General features: G+C 42.1%; 1 protein-coding gene across 11 annotated transcripts in view; it reads left to right on the top strand.

Annotated features, from left to right (window-relative positions):
* ZCCHC17 (zinc finger, CCHC domain containing 17) overlaps positions 1-18,359 on the top strand; it is a 77,723-nt gene that overhangs the window by 21,996 nt on the left and 37,368 nt on the right. For 9 of the 11 annotated variants that reach the window (XM_011974003.1, XM_011974006.1, XM_011974002.1 and 6 more), the window contains one exon: positions 5,300-5,357. In XM_011974003.1, the coding sequence (XP_011829393.1) occupies positions 5,300-5,357 (58 nt within the window). Of the gene's footprint in view, positions 1-4,388; positions 4,431-5,299; positions 5,358-18,359 lie in introns of those variants that run through there. The other 2 variants (XM_011974004.1, XM_011974010.1) reach the window with 1 other exon arrangement.

The following is an 18,359-nucleotide window of genomic DNA, read 5'->3' on the forward strand; positions in this document are numbered from 1 at the left end:
GGAGTAGCTGGGACTATAGGCATCAGCCACCACGCCCAGCTAATTTTTTGTATTTTAGAGTTTTGCCATGTTGGCCAGGCTGATTTCAAACTCCTGACCTCAGGTGATCTGCCCACCTCAGCCTTCCAAAGTGCTGGGATTATAGGCGTGAGCCACTGTGCCTGGCCACCTACAGCTTTTTCTTATATGAGATGGAGCTTGAATTAGTGTAGGTTTTATATATTACTATCAAGGATGGATGGTCTTTAGGAATGTTCAGAGAGAACTTTATAGTTCTAACTTACTATTTCAGTAGCATATTTTGAAAAGGGATGGTTTAGAAGTGACTTGGAGTTAGGGAAAGAGAAATATGATAAATTGGAATGAAGAAACTTTTCAGAATATTCATCCAATGAACATTTAATGAGTATCCAATATTTACAAAGAAGAGGAGTTACATTAAAATTGAAAAAAAAAAAAATGTGTAAGCCTAATCTATGCTAGCACTTTCACACATTCTGTGTTATTGAATCTCCCTAAAGAAATTGTTAACTCTGATAGATAAAGAGACTCTTCTCAGAAGTTAAGTAATCGTCCATTGATTAATAAATGGCAAAGCTAGGATTCTAAATCAGATCCTCTTTCCAAGTTTACTTTCTGCTAAACTGCAGCTGGGATTGTCCAGTTTTACATAAATGTATGGAGGAACCAAAAAGACCCATAAGAGAATTTTTTTTTTTTTTTTTTTTTTTTTTTGAGATGGAGTCTCACTCAGTCGCCCAGGCTGGAGTGCAGTGGTGCGATCTCGGCTCACTGCAAGCTCCGCCTCCCGGGTTCACGCCATTCTCCTGCCTCAGCCTCCCAAGTAGCTGGGACTACAGGCACCCGCTGCCATGCCCAGCTAATTTTTTGCATTTTTTAGTAGAGACGGGGTTTCACCGTGTTAGCCAGGATGGTCTCAATCTCCTGACCTCGTGATCCGCCCACCTCGGCCTCTCAAAGTGCTGGAATTACAGGCGCATGCCACCACATCTAGCTAATTTTTGTATTTTTAGTAGAGATGGGTTTTCACCATGTTGACCAGGCTGGTCTCGAACTCCTGACCTCAAGTGATCCATCTGCCTTGGCCTCCCAGAGTGCTGGGATTATAGGCATGAGGCACCGCACCCAACCAAGAGAATTCTTTTGACTGAATTGAGTTGTAGGAGGAATATAGATAAATTTGGTGGTTCTACAGTCATTTGTTTGTACACTTCTGTTACAGCATTTATCCTAGTCTGTCTTGTATTATTACTACTTGTATGTGTCTCTCACCACTACTATATTGTGAGTTACTGTAGAGCAGAGGCCATGATTGTCTCATATGTCTTGGTGACTACTTCAAATTCATTTAAAATGACTGGGCATCCCTTTTTTAAAGTTGTCTTTATTTCACAGTACCTGACATGGTGTCTTGTACATAGTAGGTGGGTGCTTAAAGTGGAGCCCAAGTGTCATAGGACTAGTTGTCCTTGAAGAAGGTGGTGTTTCAGCCCATGTCCCAGCACCTCTCTTGGTGAACTCAGCAGGGATTTGGGACCTAGTAATTAAGTAGCTGAGAAGCCAATATTCATCCTCTCATTCTCTGAGAAGCATGTTGGTAGCAGAGTGCATTATATTAATACATGGTAGGGGGTACAAGCATAACAGTGAGACTTGGGATTTGGCTTAGGCTTCCCATAGCCAAAGAAATGCTGAGGGGAGATTCATGTTGGTAGGGTCGAAATAGCATTGGACTACAAGTTAAAAAAAAAAAGTCTGTGTTGTACTTGGCTGTGCTACTATTTAACTTAGTGACTTTTGACAAGTAACTTATGCCTCTGAGCCTCAAATTCTTCATTTAGATTATGGTGATAACAAGTTTCAAGGCCGTTTGCCACCTATAATCTGAAGATGGGAAATTTATTTTACCCAAGCTCTGATGAGTTCAGTTGAGATAGTTATTGAATTTTTTCCCCTGAGCTATTTGACTAATTATTGTTGGGACACCAGGCAGACTGCATGATCATCTATGGCAGGTGTGACTGCACTCTAGGAGACACAGTTGATGAAAACACCTGGCGCTAGAAATCTGAAACAATGCCTAAACAGTTGAGTGCATCCATTCTGGAGCATATTAACCTTTCCTTTTGGGAGAGGCCAAATTAAGGTCTGTTACATTACCTCTAAAGACCGTAATGTGACACTGGAGCTTCAGGATTGAAAAGTGAGATTGTCTTAATTTACAGCAATGAGGGGATTTTGGCTCTAACTTCCAGATTTATTTATTTATTTTTTCACTTATTTATTTATTGACAGAGTCTTGCTCTATCACCCAGGCTGAAGTGCAGTAGCATGATCTTGGCTCACTGCAACCGTGACCTCCTGGGTTCAAACGATTCTTGTGCCTCAACTACCCAAGTAGCTGGGATTACAGGCATGTGCCACCATGCCCAGCTAAATTTTGTATTTTTAGTAGAGATGGGGTTTTGCCATGTTGGCCAGGCTGGTCTTGAACTCCTTGCATCAAGTGATCCACCTGCCTCAGCCTCTCACAGTGCTGGGATTATAGGTGTGAGCCACTGTGCCTGACCCAGATGCTACTTTTAAGTTTGTTGGATGATTATGTTCTTTAATAATGTTGTTACACAGTATGAGACTTTGCAGTCTGCTTTCTAGAACTGTGGAACAAAAACCAAAGTGCCTTCATTTGGTCCAGAAAGAAGGGATTTGCTTTTATTTCAATTAAAAATTGGGAGACTTATCTTTATTATGTGGCCCTCTCTTACAAAGAACAAATTGCTTTGTAAACCCAGGTAAGCACTTTGTATCTCTGATCTCTACGTTCCTCATTTGAAACATGGTAGAACTGGACCAGCTAATCTCTAAAGTCATTTCATTGGCTCTACCTTGCCTTGATTTTAAGTGTCTGTGTGATTGTACTGTTTCTTTGGGACTCTCTGGTTCTTAACCCAGCATAACATGTTCATCAGTATAAAACATGAGTTTAGAACTTTTGGTTCGTAACCCATTTTTCATGTTGTGTCTTGGAGAGTTAATTCAAGTGCTCAGTCTCAATGTCTCCATTAAAAAATGAGAATGAAAGTTTTTATCTATTTCCATCCTAACATTGAAGTGGGTAATGATGATATTTGGTGAAGTATAAGGCACTGGACTAGGTAGTCAAGGGACCGAGGTTCTAGGTTCTATTCCTAACTTTTTTTTTTTTGAGATGAAGTATTGTTCTTCTTGCCCAGGCTGGAGTACAGTGGCGCCATCTTGGCTCACTACAACCTCTGCTTCCCAGGTTCAAGTGATTCTTCTGCCTCAGCCTCCCAAGTAGCTGGGATTACAGACACCCACCACCAGACCCAGCTAATTTTTGTATTTTTTCAGTAGAGACGGGGTTTCACCACGTTGGCCAGGCTGGTCTCGAACCCCTGACCTCAGGTGATCCACCTGCCTCGCCCTTTCAAAGTGCTAGGATTACAGGCATGAGCCACCGCGCCTGGCCTCCCTAACTCTTAAGTAGTTGTGTGCCTTCCTACCAGTCACTAATCTTTTTGTGCTTCAGTGTCTTAGACTGTAAATTATTGAAAAGCTACACTTTGTTGAATGTCCATTATGTGCCATATACCTATGTCAATCACTTTATGTACATCATTTGTTACCTGCAGCAGCAAAGTGAGAACAAATGGAGACTTAGGCCCTGAAAGGCAAGTCATGTGCAAGATCCCACAGGTGGGAAATGGCAGAGCTAGGATTAGAAGCCACATCTTTCACTCCAAAGCCTGTTCACTTTCTTTACCTATACTGTTCTTTTTTCTTTTTTTTTTAAAATGCTTTTTTGGAGATGGGGTCTTGCTATGTTATCCAGGCTGGACTTAACTCCTGGGTTCAGGCCACCCTCCGGCCTCAACCTCTGGAGTAGCTGGGACTATAGGCACATGGCATAGCACCCAGATACACCTATACTATTCCACTTCATTTGCAGCATAAGATCTACTGTATATGCTTTCTAGGATTGTTGCTAGGAACAGATTGGATATCGGATACCACATTGCTTTTGGCCATTAGAATTTTATAGTTAGAGAGAACCCGTGAACAACTCTAGTGTATTTAAGATTCCGGATTCAAATCTCAGCTCTGCTACTTATTTAGCTTTGGACCTCCGATAAGTTATTTAATCTCTTCATGCATCTTTTTGTCATCTATTGAATGGGAATAATAGTACCAACTCCATACAGTGACATGAGGACTATGCAAAGCATTTTTAATATTATTTTGCATATAGTGAGTATTCAGTATATATTAGTAAATAGCAGTGTAGTTGGAATTGTTTTATTTACTCCCCTTGTTTTAGTTTTGGTGAAGCTGAAACAGTGCTCAAGATGAAGCAGCTAATTAAAGCCACTGAAAAGAATAAAGTTTATATATGTAAGATTATATTGAATATTTTACAAATAAACATTTAGTGTTAAATTCAGTATATAGTGACAACATTACCCTCAATCCACAGGTGGGGGGATGGGGTAGGCTACAGAGGGAAGAGAGAGCTAGAGCTTGGGTTAATGATTTATCTGGCAAGGGTTCTGGGCCTTTCATCACGAACATTTATTGGTTGCCTGTTACATCGACCCATCAAGCCTCTAACTTCTTCATCTTAGACAACTCTGCAGAAGACTGGGGGGACAACTCTTTCTCTCTGATTAGATCAGGTTCTGTCAGATGTGTATGTATTGACTTTTTATCTAGTTGTCTTGATGAAACCCAAGACTCAGACTTGGAGTTAAATGTAACAGATTGTATGCTGTGGTTTGATTTGAAGTTCAGGTATGAGGGGAAGAATGCCCTGCGTGATCCATCCCAAATTTATTAAAGTTCTCTGTATTGGGTTTGGAGGCCTCAGTCCTAGCTAATATAAAGCATAACTTTATTACCTGGTTTTTTGCTTTTTGTTCCTTTTGTTCATGAAACTCCTTTGATAATATCAATATGTTCCCTTTGTTCATGAAACTCCGTTGTTGATTTTACTGGGTATAGGATTTGGGTATTCCTCAGTATCATCACACCATGTGACAACACTCTAATCTCACCAGTGTTTTTAATGTGTACACACATACCTGTCAGTCTAAATTTCAAAAAAACCCAGAAAGAATGTTTGACAGAGCATCATTTTTAGGCAGTTTTGTAGCATACAGAGGCAGTCAATATGAAGTACAAATTTGGGGAGATTAGGTTAAATGCTACAAAAGAAAGATTCTTATTTATGTGACATTGATTTTTTCCCCCATCTTTATAGGTTGCTATGGTGACAGACTATGGGGCCTTTATCAAAATCCCAGGCTGTCGGAAGCAAGGTAGGAGCCTATAACTTGAAATTCAGCCCTCTGATTCTACTCTCTGCTAACACCCCACCACCTCCTAATTATAGGCTGTACATTTTTCAGACAGTAGTTTTTCATTCATTTGTTTTCTTTTTAATATAGATATGAATACAAGATGACAGTTCATTTTTAGCGGGCAGAAGAATGGTGGTCCCTGACTCAGGAGGAAGGCTGGGGTATAGCTAATTGGGTTTACTTCTGAAACCAGCTCCTCTTTAGACTTCACCTGGGACCCTAGGCAAATCACTTCTTTTTCTTTTTTCTTTTTTTTTTTTTTTTGAGACGGAATCTCGCTCTGTCGCCCAGGCTGGAGTGCAGTGGCCGGATCTTAGCTCACTGCAAGCTCCGCCTCCCGGGTTTATGCTGTTCTCCTGCCTCAGTCTCCCTAGTAGCTGGGACTACAGGTGCCCGCCACCTTGCCCGGCTAGTTTTTTGTATTTTTTAGTAGAGACGGGGTTTCACCGGGTTAGCCAGGATGGTCTTGATCTCCTGACCTCGTGATCCACCCATCTCGGCCTCCCAAAGTGCTGGGATTACAGGCTTGAGCCACCGTGCCCGGCCCACTTGACTTCTTTAGACACAGGATTTGCGGGAGGGCAAGCTACCTCTGTCTGAGGCTGACAGTGTGAGTTTTCTAGTAGATAGCGCATGAAATGAGAATAGTGTTGTAAGTGATACAAGCATATATATATATAATGTTTTAAGTTTTTTTCATAAAGAGGCATCTGTTGAACATTTTTTGAGAATCCTGTTATAAGTCTATAATCTTATTTATTTACCAAAACTATGGTAAGCATAAAAGGCAGGTACCACAGACTGGTTGTCTGCCCAGAGTGGGCTAGGTAGTGGCATAGCCAAGACTAGAACCCAATCCTTCTGATTCCTAGCCCCTGGATCTTTCTACTATATCACACTGCTGGTGGATCCAAAGATTCTACTTGCTAACTTCTTATGCTAAAATAAGTTAAGATTTAATTAAAGATTTTAATTTTTTTAAAAGCCATTAAGAGTACTAGAAGAAAATCTAGAAGAATATTTCACTACATAAAAATTAAAAACTTAATTGCAAAAATCATTGTAAGCAGTTAAGTTGGGAAAAAGAATTTGTAGTACATATGATAAAGAACTAATACAAAGGGGGTATTAGGAAAAGGTGCCAAGGATATGAAAAAACAACTCGCAGGAGAAAAGAATATTACTTGGTACTATAGTAAAAGATACTCATTCTCAGTATGATTAAAAAGTAACTTAGACTAGTAGATTCATATAATGTGATATTACTCAACAATACAAAGGAATGAGAATAAAATATTCATACATGCAACAACCTGAATCGATCTCCAGAAATTATACTGACTGAAAAAAGCTACTTTCAAAAGGTTATACACTTTATGATTCCATTTATATAGCATTCTTATGTTTTACTTGAGATATGATTCACATACCACACATTTCACCTGCTTAAAGTGTACAATTCAGTGGTTTTTTGGTATATTCAGAGTTTTGTGACCATCACCACGATCTACTTTGAGAACATTGTTGTCACCATAAAAAGAAACCCTGTACCCATTAGCCATCACTCCAGATTCTCTGTATGCCCCCAGCTTTAGGCAACCATTATTCTATTATATCTCTGTATATTTGCTTATTTTGTACATTTCTTATAAATGGAATAATGCAGTATATAGTCTTTCATGACTGACTTCTTTTACTTAGCGTGTTTTCAAGGTTCATCTGTTTTATAATAGGTACTTCATTCTTTTTTATTGCCGTTACAAATTAATTTGTTGCAATTCCATCAGTTGATGGATATTTGGGTTGTTTCCACTTCTTTAGTATTATGAATAATGTTTCTATAAATATTTGTGTACAACTTTTTGTGTGGATATTTGCTTTCATTGGATATATTCCTAGGAGTAGAAATACTGGGTCATATGGTAACTCTGTGTTCAACTTTTTGAGAAACTGCCAAACTGTTTTTCCAAAGTGACCACGCCATTTTACATTCCTACCAGCAATGTATGAGAGTTCTACTTTCTTTACATCTTTGTTAACACTTGTTACTATCTTTTTGGGTATGGCCATCCTAATGGATGTGCAAGGACATCTCATTGTGGTTTGAATTTCCCTAATGGCTAATGATGTTAAGTCTCTTTTCTTGGGTTTATTGGCCATTTGTATATCTTTTCTGGGAAAATGTCTATTCAAATCTGATACATTTTGACTGTGTCCCCACCCAAATCTCATCTTGAATTGTAGTTCCCGTAATCCTCATGTGTTGTGGGAGGGACCAGGTGGAGAGAATTGAATCATGGGGGTGGTTTGCCCCATCCTGTTCTCATCATAGTGACATAAGATCTGATGGTTTTATAAGGGGTTTCCCTTATAAAACCATCATTCGCTGGGCACTTATTCTCCTTCCTGCTGCCCTGTGAAGAAGGACGTGTTTGCTTCCCCTTTCCCCGTGGTCGTTAAGTTTCTTGAGACTTTCCTAGCCATGCGGAACTGTGAGTCAGTTAAATCTCTTTCCTTGATAAATTACCCAGTCTCATATGTCTTTATTAGCAGTGTAAGAACAGACTAATACAAAATCCTTTTCTCTTTTTGAGACAGAGTCTCGCTCTATTGCCCAGGCTAGAGTGTAATGGTGCAGTCTTGGCTCACTGCAACCTCTGCCTCCTGAGTTCAAGTGATTTTCATGCCTCAGCTTCTTGAGTAGCTGGGATTACAAGCATGTGCCACCACTCCCCGCTACATTTTAGTAGAGACAGGGTTTTGCCATGTTGGCCAGACTGGTCTTGAACTCCTGTCCTCCAGTGATCTGCTCTCCTCAGCCTCCCAGAGTGCTGAGATTAAAGGTGTGAGCCACCACACCTGCCTGGTTATTTTTGTTTTTATTGTTGAGTTAGGTGTTTCTCATATATTCTGGATACTAGTACCATATCAAATATATGATTTGCAAAGATTTTTATGTAACATACTTGAAATGACAAAATTATCTAAGTGGAGAACAAATTATTTAATGGTTGACAAGGATTAAGGAGGGGAAGGAAATAGCAATAGGAAGGATCCTTGTGGTGAGGGACCTGTTCTGTATCTTAACTGTGGCAGTGTATACATGAATCTGCACATGTGGTAAAATTACGTGGAACTAAGTACATACACATACACAAACACAAATGAGTACAGGTAAAACTGGGGAAATCTGAACAAGAGCCAGTCGATTTTATTTGAGATGTTTTTTCCTACACCAACCAATTCTCCGGTTCTCTGATTCTCTAACATCAACTGGATGTCCAACAATTCAATTCAATTCTGACACTAATTACCTGGGAGTTAGTGTCAGATTCCACATGGTTAAGGCCTCAGTCCCACATGACTGTCCTCACTTCAGATGCCAACCCCAATATTGGATCCTCAGATTACCTACACTTTTGTCTCACTTGGCTACAATTTTTGGGATTCCCAGTACTTCGCCCTGAAGTTGGTAATTTGCTAGAGTGACTCACAGAACTAAAAAAAAAGCTATAGGTACTATTAGTTTATTTTAAAGGATAAAAATGAACAGTCGGATGAGGAAGTACACAGGGTGAGACCCAAAGCGTTCCGAGTACAAAGCTTTTGTCCCCATGGAGTTGGGGTGTGTCACCCTCTTGGCACAGGGATGTATTCACCAACTCTCCAAACTCCATTGCTTAGGGGTTTATATGGAGGATCTGTTACATAGACATGGTTGATTAAATTATTGGCCTTCAGTGATAGAGCTCAGTCTCCAGCCCCTCTCCCCTTCCCAGAAGTCAGAGGGTAGGCCTGAAATTTCTTTTTTTCTTTTGAGAGGGAATCTAGCTCTGTTGCCCAGGCTGGAATGCAGTGGTGCGATACCAGCTCACCGCAATGTCTGCCTCCTGGGTTCCAGCGTTTCTCCTGCCTCAGCCTCCCAAGTAGCTGGGATAACCCTATCTAATCACATCCTTGATTTCTCTGTTTCTGAAGCTATCTAGGAACCCACCAATAGTCACCTCATTAAGGGACTTAATGAATAACAAAAGACACTTCTATCACTCAGAGTAGTCCAAGGGTTTTAGGAACTCTGCCAGGAACTAGGGACAAAGATCGTATATGTATTTCTTATACCACAGTATCAATGCCAGCATCTTGGTTGTGATAGTGTACTATAGTTTTCCAAAATGTCACCATTAGAGAAAACTGGATAAAGTGTACATAAAACCTCTGTATTCTTTTTTTTTTGAGACGGAGTCTTGCTCTGTTGCCCAGGCTGGAGTGGGCAGTGGCACAATCTCGGCTCACTGCAAGCTCCGCCTCCCGGGTTCACGCCATTCTCCTGCCTCAGCCTCCCTAGTAACTAGAACTACAGGCACCTACCACCACGCCCGGCTAATTTTTTGTATTTTTAGTAGAGATGGGGTTTCACCATGTTAGCCAGGATGGTCTCAATCTTCTGACCTCGTGATCCACCTGCCTCGGCCTCCCGAAGTCAGCTGGGATTACATGCCTGAGCCACTGCACCCGGCCTCACCTCTGTATTATTTCTTTTGAGTGCAGATGAATGTACAATTATCTCAAAAATTTTTTTTTCACATAGGGCAGCAAAGTTATCAAATGTTTTTAAAAAATGATTTAAAACACTCCTGAAATCTTTGAGATAAACAAATATTTTAAAAGATTGCTGTTAATACCCAGTGTTAGACATGGACACTTTTACTCACTATCAGGAGCATAATTTCACAGACTTTGGCAATGCCTATTAACTTTTTTTTTTTTTTTTTTTTGAGACGAAGTCTCGCTCTGTGGCCCAGGCTGGAGTGCAGTGGCGCGATCTCGGCTCACTGCAAACTCCACCTCCCGGGTTCACGCAATTCTCCTGCCTCAGCCTCCCGAGTAGCTGGGACTACAGGCGCCTGCTACCTCGCCCGGCTAGTTTTTTGTATTTTTTTTAGTAGAGATGAGGTTTCACCATGTTAGCCAGGATGCTCTCGCTCTCCTGACCTCGTGATCCGCCCGTCTTGGCCTCCCAAAGTGCTGGGATTACAGGCTTGAGCCACCGCGCCCGGCCGCCTATTAACATTTTTAGTGTGCTTATTACCCTTTAATCCAGAAATTCTTTAGAGAATTTAGTGTGAGTGGAGAATTACATAAATTATGTGCATCTGTTTTGTAGACTATGCAGATGATTAAAAGAATGACTATATTTCTAAGACACCCTTACGCCTCATCTTACAGAAAGATGCAATGGAAGGTTTTCACACAATTCCATCACACTGCTACCTGACTGATAACAGTTGTAAAACATCATTGATTATAAGAAGCACTCCAATTTAGTGCCTCTTAGAATCAATGAAACAGAATAGATGTCAGTTTACTGACATGAGCCGGGAGTGGTGGCATGCACCTGTAATCCCAGCTACTTGGGAGGCTGAAGCAGTAAGATCACTTGAGGCCAAGAGTTCAAGGCCAGACTGGGCAACATAGCAAGACCCCATTGATGGCAATGGAGGCCTGTCTAGAGCAGCTGCTTCAAAAATGCCAGCCATAGTAGGGGCCGTGCAGCCAGGGCTGCATGTTCCATGGAGCTGGCAGGAGCCAGGAACAGCGGGATCCCTGTCCCCTTATGAGTTAGTGGAGTGGGAGCCCACCCTCATGGGTGCATCTGCAATCACTCAGCCCTAGCTGCAGACCCAGGCATCCCTGCGCTCTTGGAGGTCCGGGAAGACCCCTTTCCCCCACAGGCTCAGAAGTGCCTGCTCCCACTGCCTGGCCTCTTCCAGTTCCTGGCTCCTGCTCTGATTTTGGAGCAAAGTTGAAGCCTAGCGTGGGCACTATTGCAGCCTGGCTGGGTTTGCGCGCCTTGGGGTAGTGCTGACATGCCAGCTTCCTACCACCTCGACCCCCTCCAGACTTTGGGTGCCAGTGAGCACCAGAGGGAGGCCAAAGGGGTGCTGAGGGTGACTCATCATGGGCCTGCAGGTGCCCCTGGCAGACAGGCTCCTGGGTGGAAAGGGGCAGGTCTCTTTCGGTGAAGCCCCACCTTCAAGCCAGGGATGGCCTGAAGCATAGGGGCCAGGCTCTCAGTTCCAGGTGGAGTCTGTGGCCCAGAGTGAGAACTTAAGGTGCTTTTTCTGGGCCTGCCCAGGGAGCCCATGGACCAGTCAGCATACACTTCTGAAGACTGTAAAAACCCTGGACTTCGCCAGACTTGGGCAGACACTGGGAGGAACTGCCTGTGAAAATGGGTTACCCACAATGGGTCTCCTCTCTGTCGAGGGCTGCAGATGTTGGGATGACCTGCCTGCAGATAAGAGCTGCCCATTCTGGGTCTCCTCTCTGCTGAGAGCTGCACTCAACAGGTTGACCTGCCTGTGGAAAGGAGCTACCTACTTTGGGTCTCCTGAGAGCTGTACCATCACTTAATAAAGCAACTCTTTGCCTTGCTCACCCTCCAGTTGTCTGCGTACCTCATTCTTCCTGGATGCAAGACAAGAACTTGGGACTCGCTGAATGGCGGGACTGAAAGAGCTATAACAGACCCAAGGGCTCCCTGAACCAGAGCTGTGACACCCTCTTTGGGGCTTTGCGGTTCCTGGCATCTCCACACTTGTGGGCACCACCATGTTCCCCATAGTCCACAGTGGAAGCCGCTTGTAGTATGCCTGGTCCAGCCACAGCCTCACATGGAGCTGGTGCCTGTGGCAGCATCTGGAGCTGCCTGCCCAGCCACAGCAGCCAGCGTGCCTGGCTGTGCGCAGTGGCTGGACCCCGTGCTCACTCACTTATGCACCCCTTGCCACTCCGAGCCTGGCTCGCCCTTGGCAGGAGTGGGATCTGGGACAGTAGCATGAACAGAGCGCAGCCCGCTAGACCAAGTAGATGGAACAGGCCTAGTGGCCCCAAGCAAAACTGAGTGCAGCCTGCCGGGCCAAGTGGGCCGAACGAGCCCGGCAGGCCCAAGCAAAACTCGGGCAAAGGTGCTGCTGGCCACAGCAGCTTCTGGCTGGAAAAATGACACCTGAAGAATCTTGTGACACCATTTTTACAAAAAAGTTAACTGGGTGTGGCGGCAGGAGGATCACTTGGGCCCAGAAGTTAGAGGCTGCAGTGAGTTATGATTGTGCCACTGCACCCTAGCCCTGGGTAACAGAGTGAGACCCTGTCCCTTTAAAAAAAAAAAAAAATTACTGACATGGAACGAAGTCCAAGATAATAAAATTTGAAAACATGTTCCAGAAGACTTTGTGTAGCATCTCCCTTCCCTACCCTTTTAAAGCAAGTGTACTTTATATATCTTTTTTTCTTTATATATTTTAAATTATTGCCTATGTTTAGAAGAAAGGCAGGAGGAATATTTAACAGATTAACACTGGTCACCTCTGGGGAGTTGGTTTTGCTAAGGAAGGGATGTACATGGAAGAAGGACTTTGAGTTTTGGAATTTTTTTTTTTAAAGTGTTTTCTATTAAAATCCAAGAGGTGATCTTTGGATAATAAATCATTGCCTCTAACCTTGTAGACTACTCTTCTGCAAATTGCATCTTTGCTTTAGAAATGGTTTACCAGCAGTTTTCAAGCTGGCAGTCAGCAGTCTGTAATTAAGTTTCTCATTTTATGTTGGTTTGGATTGAATGACATCGAACTCTTCCTCACCCAATAGGACATTCACCTCTTTCTGTCTGAGCACAGGTTTTCTTGTTAATATACTTACCATAGCTGCCAGTGCCTGAAAGTCCCATTCTAACTTGGGCGTATGTGACACTTTGGGGACTGTGTGGAATTAAAGGCCTGTGACCTTCCAGCAGTCAATCTTTAACTCACTTTATCCATACCCTGTCAGGTGATGCCTCTGATTGTGACTGACAGCTTACAAGTGAATCTGTCAGTCTAACAGCTGGGCTGAGACAAGCCTCAGAGGGAAAGCTCAGGGAGCCAAACAATTAGGTGGAAACTGTGAGTTTTAATCCTGAGATCTATAGGTTTATTGTATAACTGAGCAATTGACTTCCTTACAGTGTATCTTAGTTTCTCTGCCCACAAAGAGGGAAGATCATTAAGTCTCAGCCTGAAAGGACTGAGTTAGAAAATAACTCTGGTCTGATCAGATCTTAACATCTTTAGCTCAGGTAGGTAGATTCTAATTTGAGCTAGTTTCCCAGATGTCCTGTTCTCAGAATACTTCAGCCACCACTGAGTTGAAGAGCCCTTCCTAATATTCAAACCTAAGCTAGATTTTCTTTCCCCTCTCATTCCAAGATAACTTTCTGTGATGATGAAAATATTCTTTATGTTCTCTGATTCGTTTTCTGACACCAACCAACTCCCCAATTCTCTGGACACCAACTGGGTATCCAACGACTCAGTTCAATTCTGACATTATTTATCTGGAGCTTGTGTTAGATCTCTCAAAGGGACTCAGTCCCACAAAATTGCCCCTCTTCAGATGCCAGCTGCAAGTCCTGGGCCACTTGTACTTCTGACCAATCAGCTGTAAACAGGGGTTCCATGACCACCTCCTTAGGTTTGAGACTTTGCCAGAATGGCTTACAGAAGTCAGGAAAACACTTTACAGTAGTCCCCCTTCATCTGTGCCTTTACTTTCCACGGTTTCAGTTACCCTAGGTCAACTGAGGTTTGAAAATATTGAAGAGAGAATTCTAGAAACAATTCATAAGCTTTAAGTTGCAGTTGCAGTGTGATGAAATCTTGCACTGTCCTGCCCCATTCCATCTGGTACATGAATCGTCCCTTTGTTCATCCACACTGTGTTATGCTACCCGCCCGTTAGTCACTTAGTAGCTTTCTCAGTGATCAGATCGACTGTCTGCTATTGCAGTGCTTGTGTTCCAGGTAACCCTTATTTTACTTAATGGCCCCAAAGTGTAATAGTGATGCTGGCAATTTTGATATGCCTGAGAGAAGCCATAAAGTGTTTCCTTTAAGTCAAAAGGTAAAAGTTCTCAGCTTAATAAGGAAAAAACGGGGACCCCTAGGGGAAACTGAGGGAAGGGGGAGTACAACAGTTGAAAAATTTAACTTTGAGTACTATGCTCAGTACTTCTGTAACGTGATGATTCATATCCCAAACCTCAGCATCATGTAGTATACACAGATAACAAACTTGAGCATGTACCCCTGGAATCTAAAATTAAGGAAAGAAAACGTAATCCTATCCTGTGGTTGCTAAGATCTATCCTAAGAATGAATCTTCTATGTGTGAAATTGTGAAGAAGGAAAAATTCATACTAGTTTTGCTGTCGAATTTCTAATTGCAGAAGTTACAGCAACAGTGTGTGATAACTGTTATTACATTATGCTGTTATTATTATTGTTAATCTATTTCTGTGCTTAATTTATAAATTAAACTTCACAGCCAGGCATAGTGGCTCACACATGTAATTTCAGCACTTTGGGAGGCAAGGTGGGCAGATCGCTTGAGCTCAGGAGTTCGAGACCAGCCTGGGTAACATGGTGAAACTCCATCTCTACAAAAATACAAAAATTTACTGGTCATGGTGGTGTGTGCCTATAGTCCAGGCGACTTGAGGGGGTAGGATTGTTTGAGCCTGGGAGGCAGAGGTTACAGTGAGCCGAGATCATGCCACTGCACTCCAGCCTGGGTGACAGAACAAACCCTGTCTCAAGAAAAAGAAAAAAAAAATTAAACTTTATCTTAGTTATGTATGTACAGGAAAACCATAGTATATATAGGATTCGGTACTATTCTTTGCCAGTTTATTATAAAGGATACAACTTAGGAACAGCCAAATAATTGAAGAGATACATAGGGCAGGGTATGGCTGGAGTGGAGTGGGGTCAGGTAAGGTGTGGTGGGGAGCTTTCATGCTCTCTTGTATGCCACCCTCCCAGCACTAGGATGTGTTTACCAACCCAGAAACTCTACAAATCTCATGTATGGGAGTTTTTATAGAACTCAGTCTCTAGCTCCCAACCCTCCTCTTCCTAGAAGTAAAACATTGGTGGGTGGGACTGAAAATTCCAGTCCTCTAAGCCAGCGTGGTGGTGAGCACCTATAGTTCCAGCTACTTGGGAGACTGAGACGGGGAAGTTGAGCCCTCCAGGAGTTTGAGTCTAGCCTGGGCAACATAGCAAGATCCTGTCTCAAAACAGAAAAAGAAAGTTCCAGCCTTCTAATCACTTGGTCTTTCTGGTGACTAGTCCATCCTGAGGCTATCTAGGGATCCCACTCTGTCACCTCATTAACGTAAACGCAGGTGTAATCCAAGGGGCTTATTATGAATAACAGAATACACTCCTATCACTTAGTAAATCCCAGGAGTTTTAGAAGTTTTTTGCCAGGAAGGGGGACAAATGTATTTTTGTATTGTACTACATCTGTGCTGATAAATGACTTTTTCATTTTATTTATTTCAACTAATTGAAGTTGAAAGTTAAAACAGCTACATGACTAGTGACTATCTTATTAGGCAGTGCAACCCTATACAATTATAAAGTTCTTTTTTTTTTCTACTGTCTTCTACCCTCCAGCACTAAACTGTGAAATTTTGAGAATAGAAATTTTTCAACATTATACTTTCAGAGTTTCTTGCTTATGATAGACGTTCAAATATATTTAGCAGTGGATTCAGTTTAGCAAATAATTATTGAGTTCTATTTTCTGATTAGCTTTTTTGGTGGGAACACAGAGGTAAGAGAAACATAATCCCTTGCTGCCCTCAGATTGCTTACAGTCTAGTGATGTAAATGAATTAGAGTGGCGTGTAATAAAAATGAGTGTTGTTGCACTTAGTCCATGGAATTGTGGAATGGTTAGGCTGTTTGGATGAGTCAGGGCATAGTACAATACCTGAGGTATAGTGGGTGGGTGTTCAGTAAATCTCACTGAATGAATGAATTAATGAATTATAGCCTCAGCTCTACCATTAACTGGCTTCTTGGCAAGTCGCCTAGTCTTTGAGCCTTAATTTCCTTATCTCTGAAATGGGAATGATGTGCGTATTTTAGGGTCTTGAGTTTTTCGACTGGGAGAACCATGTTTCATTAACCCTTGGATATATTTTTGCCTATAATATAGTAAGCGTTTAGTAAATGTTTTAGTGACTCCTTAATCCCAACAAGATAAAGGATGTTAAAACACTTTCACTAATGTGCTTATATTATTGTCATATACCATTGATTGGGAGATGAATTGACTTGAAAAATGTGGAGAGGGAATTAAGATTCCCCAAAGGTAACAATGACCTTTTGTTTTGACATTGTTCGGGCTGTAGCTGTCCTCTAATGATTTGAGATTTTCACTTCTTTCCTTTATTGCCAATGGGAGTTGTGAAAGAAATTAATGTTGAACCTAACGCAGTTGGGGCAGCGGTTTTAAGGGGACTCTAATGGGCTCTCTCTGTTACTCTCATATGGTGATTGAGGAGCTAGCCCTTTCCAAGTTGTCAGGTTTGGGTTTTTTTCTGTTTTTACCAGTAGGCATTCAGATGGGACTCATTGTCTTTAAGTGTCATGTTGGGTTTATTGAACTTGATAATGGACTTGATATGCCTCTTGGGCATTTATTTATGGCTTGATGTGAGAAATCCAAGCACAGATTGCTCTGAAGAGCTCCCTTTGGTGTGGCGTGGCAAGCAAAGCATTTTTGTTTGTTTCTGTTTGATTTTGGAGCATATGCTGGAATAGAATTAGATGTGCTTTCCTCTATTTGTAGGTAAGTTCATCTTTCTCCTTTTTTTTTAATTGAAAGGATAATACAGATTAATAATAAAGAAAAAATGGGGAAAATATTGGTATGATGTAGGAGACCTGATAAACTCATATTTGAATTGCACTTCTGTTATCAGCCTTGTGATCCTGGATAATTTATATGATTTCTAGACTATTTTTTCCTATGAACCTTTGTCAAAGAGGATTAAATGAATGGATAGATGTAGTATATATAGTGAGGTACTCAGCACAAAGGGAAGGGGCCTCAAATATTTTATATGGTGTCCTCTACCACATACACATCATCTGACTTTTGGTGGTGTGTCCATGTTAACAATGAAGTCTCTCCCAAGAATTCAGACTGCTTTCTGAGAATGAATCTAGTCATGAATCCCCCCATACAGAGTATAGTTTCAGCCATAGATAGAAATAAACCAGGTAATTGCCTATAAAACTGACTGAAGAGATGGGAGCACTCAAGACTTAAGACAATCTGGGTGTAATTCCAGGGAAAAGGGATTGGAACGAAATTGTAATTTAGGAGACTGAAATCTAGTTGATTGTATCATAATATATATATTTTTTTTTTCCTCGTTCTGTCGCCCTGGCTGGGGTGCAATTGCACGATCTCAGCTCACTGCAATCTCCGTCTCCTGGGTTCAAGTGATTCTCGTGCCTCAGCCTCCTGAGTAGCTGGGACTACAGACAAGTGCCACCAACACCTGGCTAATTTTTGTATTTTTTTAGTAGAGACAGGGTTTCGCCATGTTGGTCAGACTGGTCTTGAACTCCTGACTTTAAGTGATTCACCTACCTCAGCCTCCCAAAGTGCTGGGATTACAAGTGTGAGCCACCGTGCCTGTTCTGTATCATAATATTCTACTGAGGGAGAGATTACAGGAATAAGCAGGGGGTTGTCAGCTTAAAATGTAGTAAACATAGTAAAAGAAAGACTGAGTGCTTGAAGTTAGCAGAGTTTATCTTGCCTTACTGAGGGCAGAAATGAATCTGATGATATGTACTGTACAGATTTTTTTTTTTCTTTGTGACAGAGTCTCGCTCTGTCGCCAGGCTGGAGTGCAATGGCTCGATCTCGGCTCACTGCAACCTCTGCCTCCCGGGTTCAGGCAATTCTCCTGCCTCAGCCTCCCAAATAGCTGGGACTACAGGTGCCCGCCACCATGCCCAGCTAATTTTTGTATTCTTAGTAGAGATGAGGTTTCACCATGTTGGGCAGGATGGTCTCGATCTCTTGACCTCGTGATCTGCCTGCCTCAGCCTC

This window comes from Mandrillus leucophaeus, unplaced genomic scaffold (assembly GCF_000951045.1).
Source record: "Mandrillus leucophaeus isolate KB7577 unplaced genomic scaffold, Mleu.le_1.0 Scaffold141, whole genome shotgun sequence".
Taxonomy (NCBI): Eukaryota; Metazoa; Chordata; class Mammalia; order Primates; family Cercopithecidae; genus Mandrillus; species Mandrillus leucophaeus.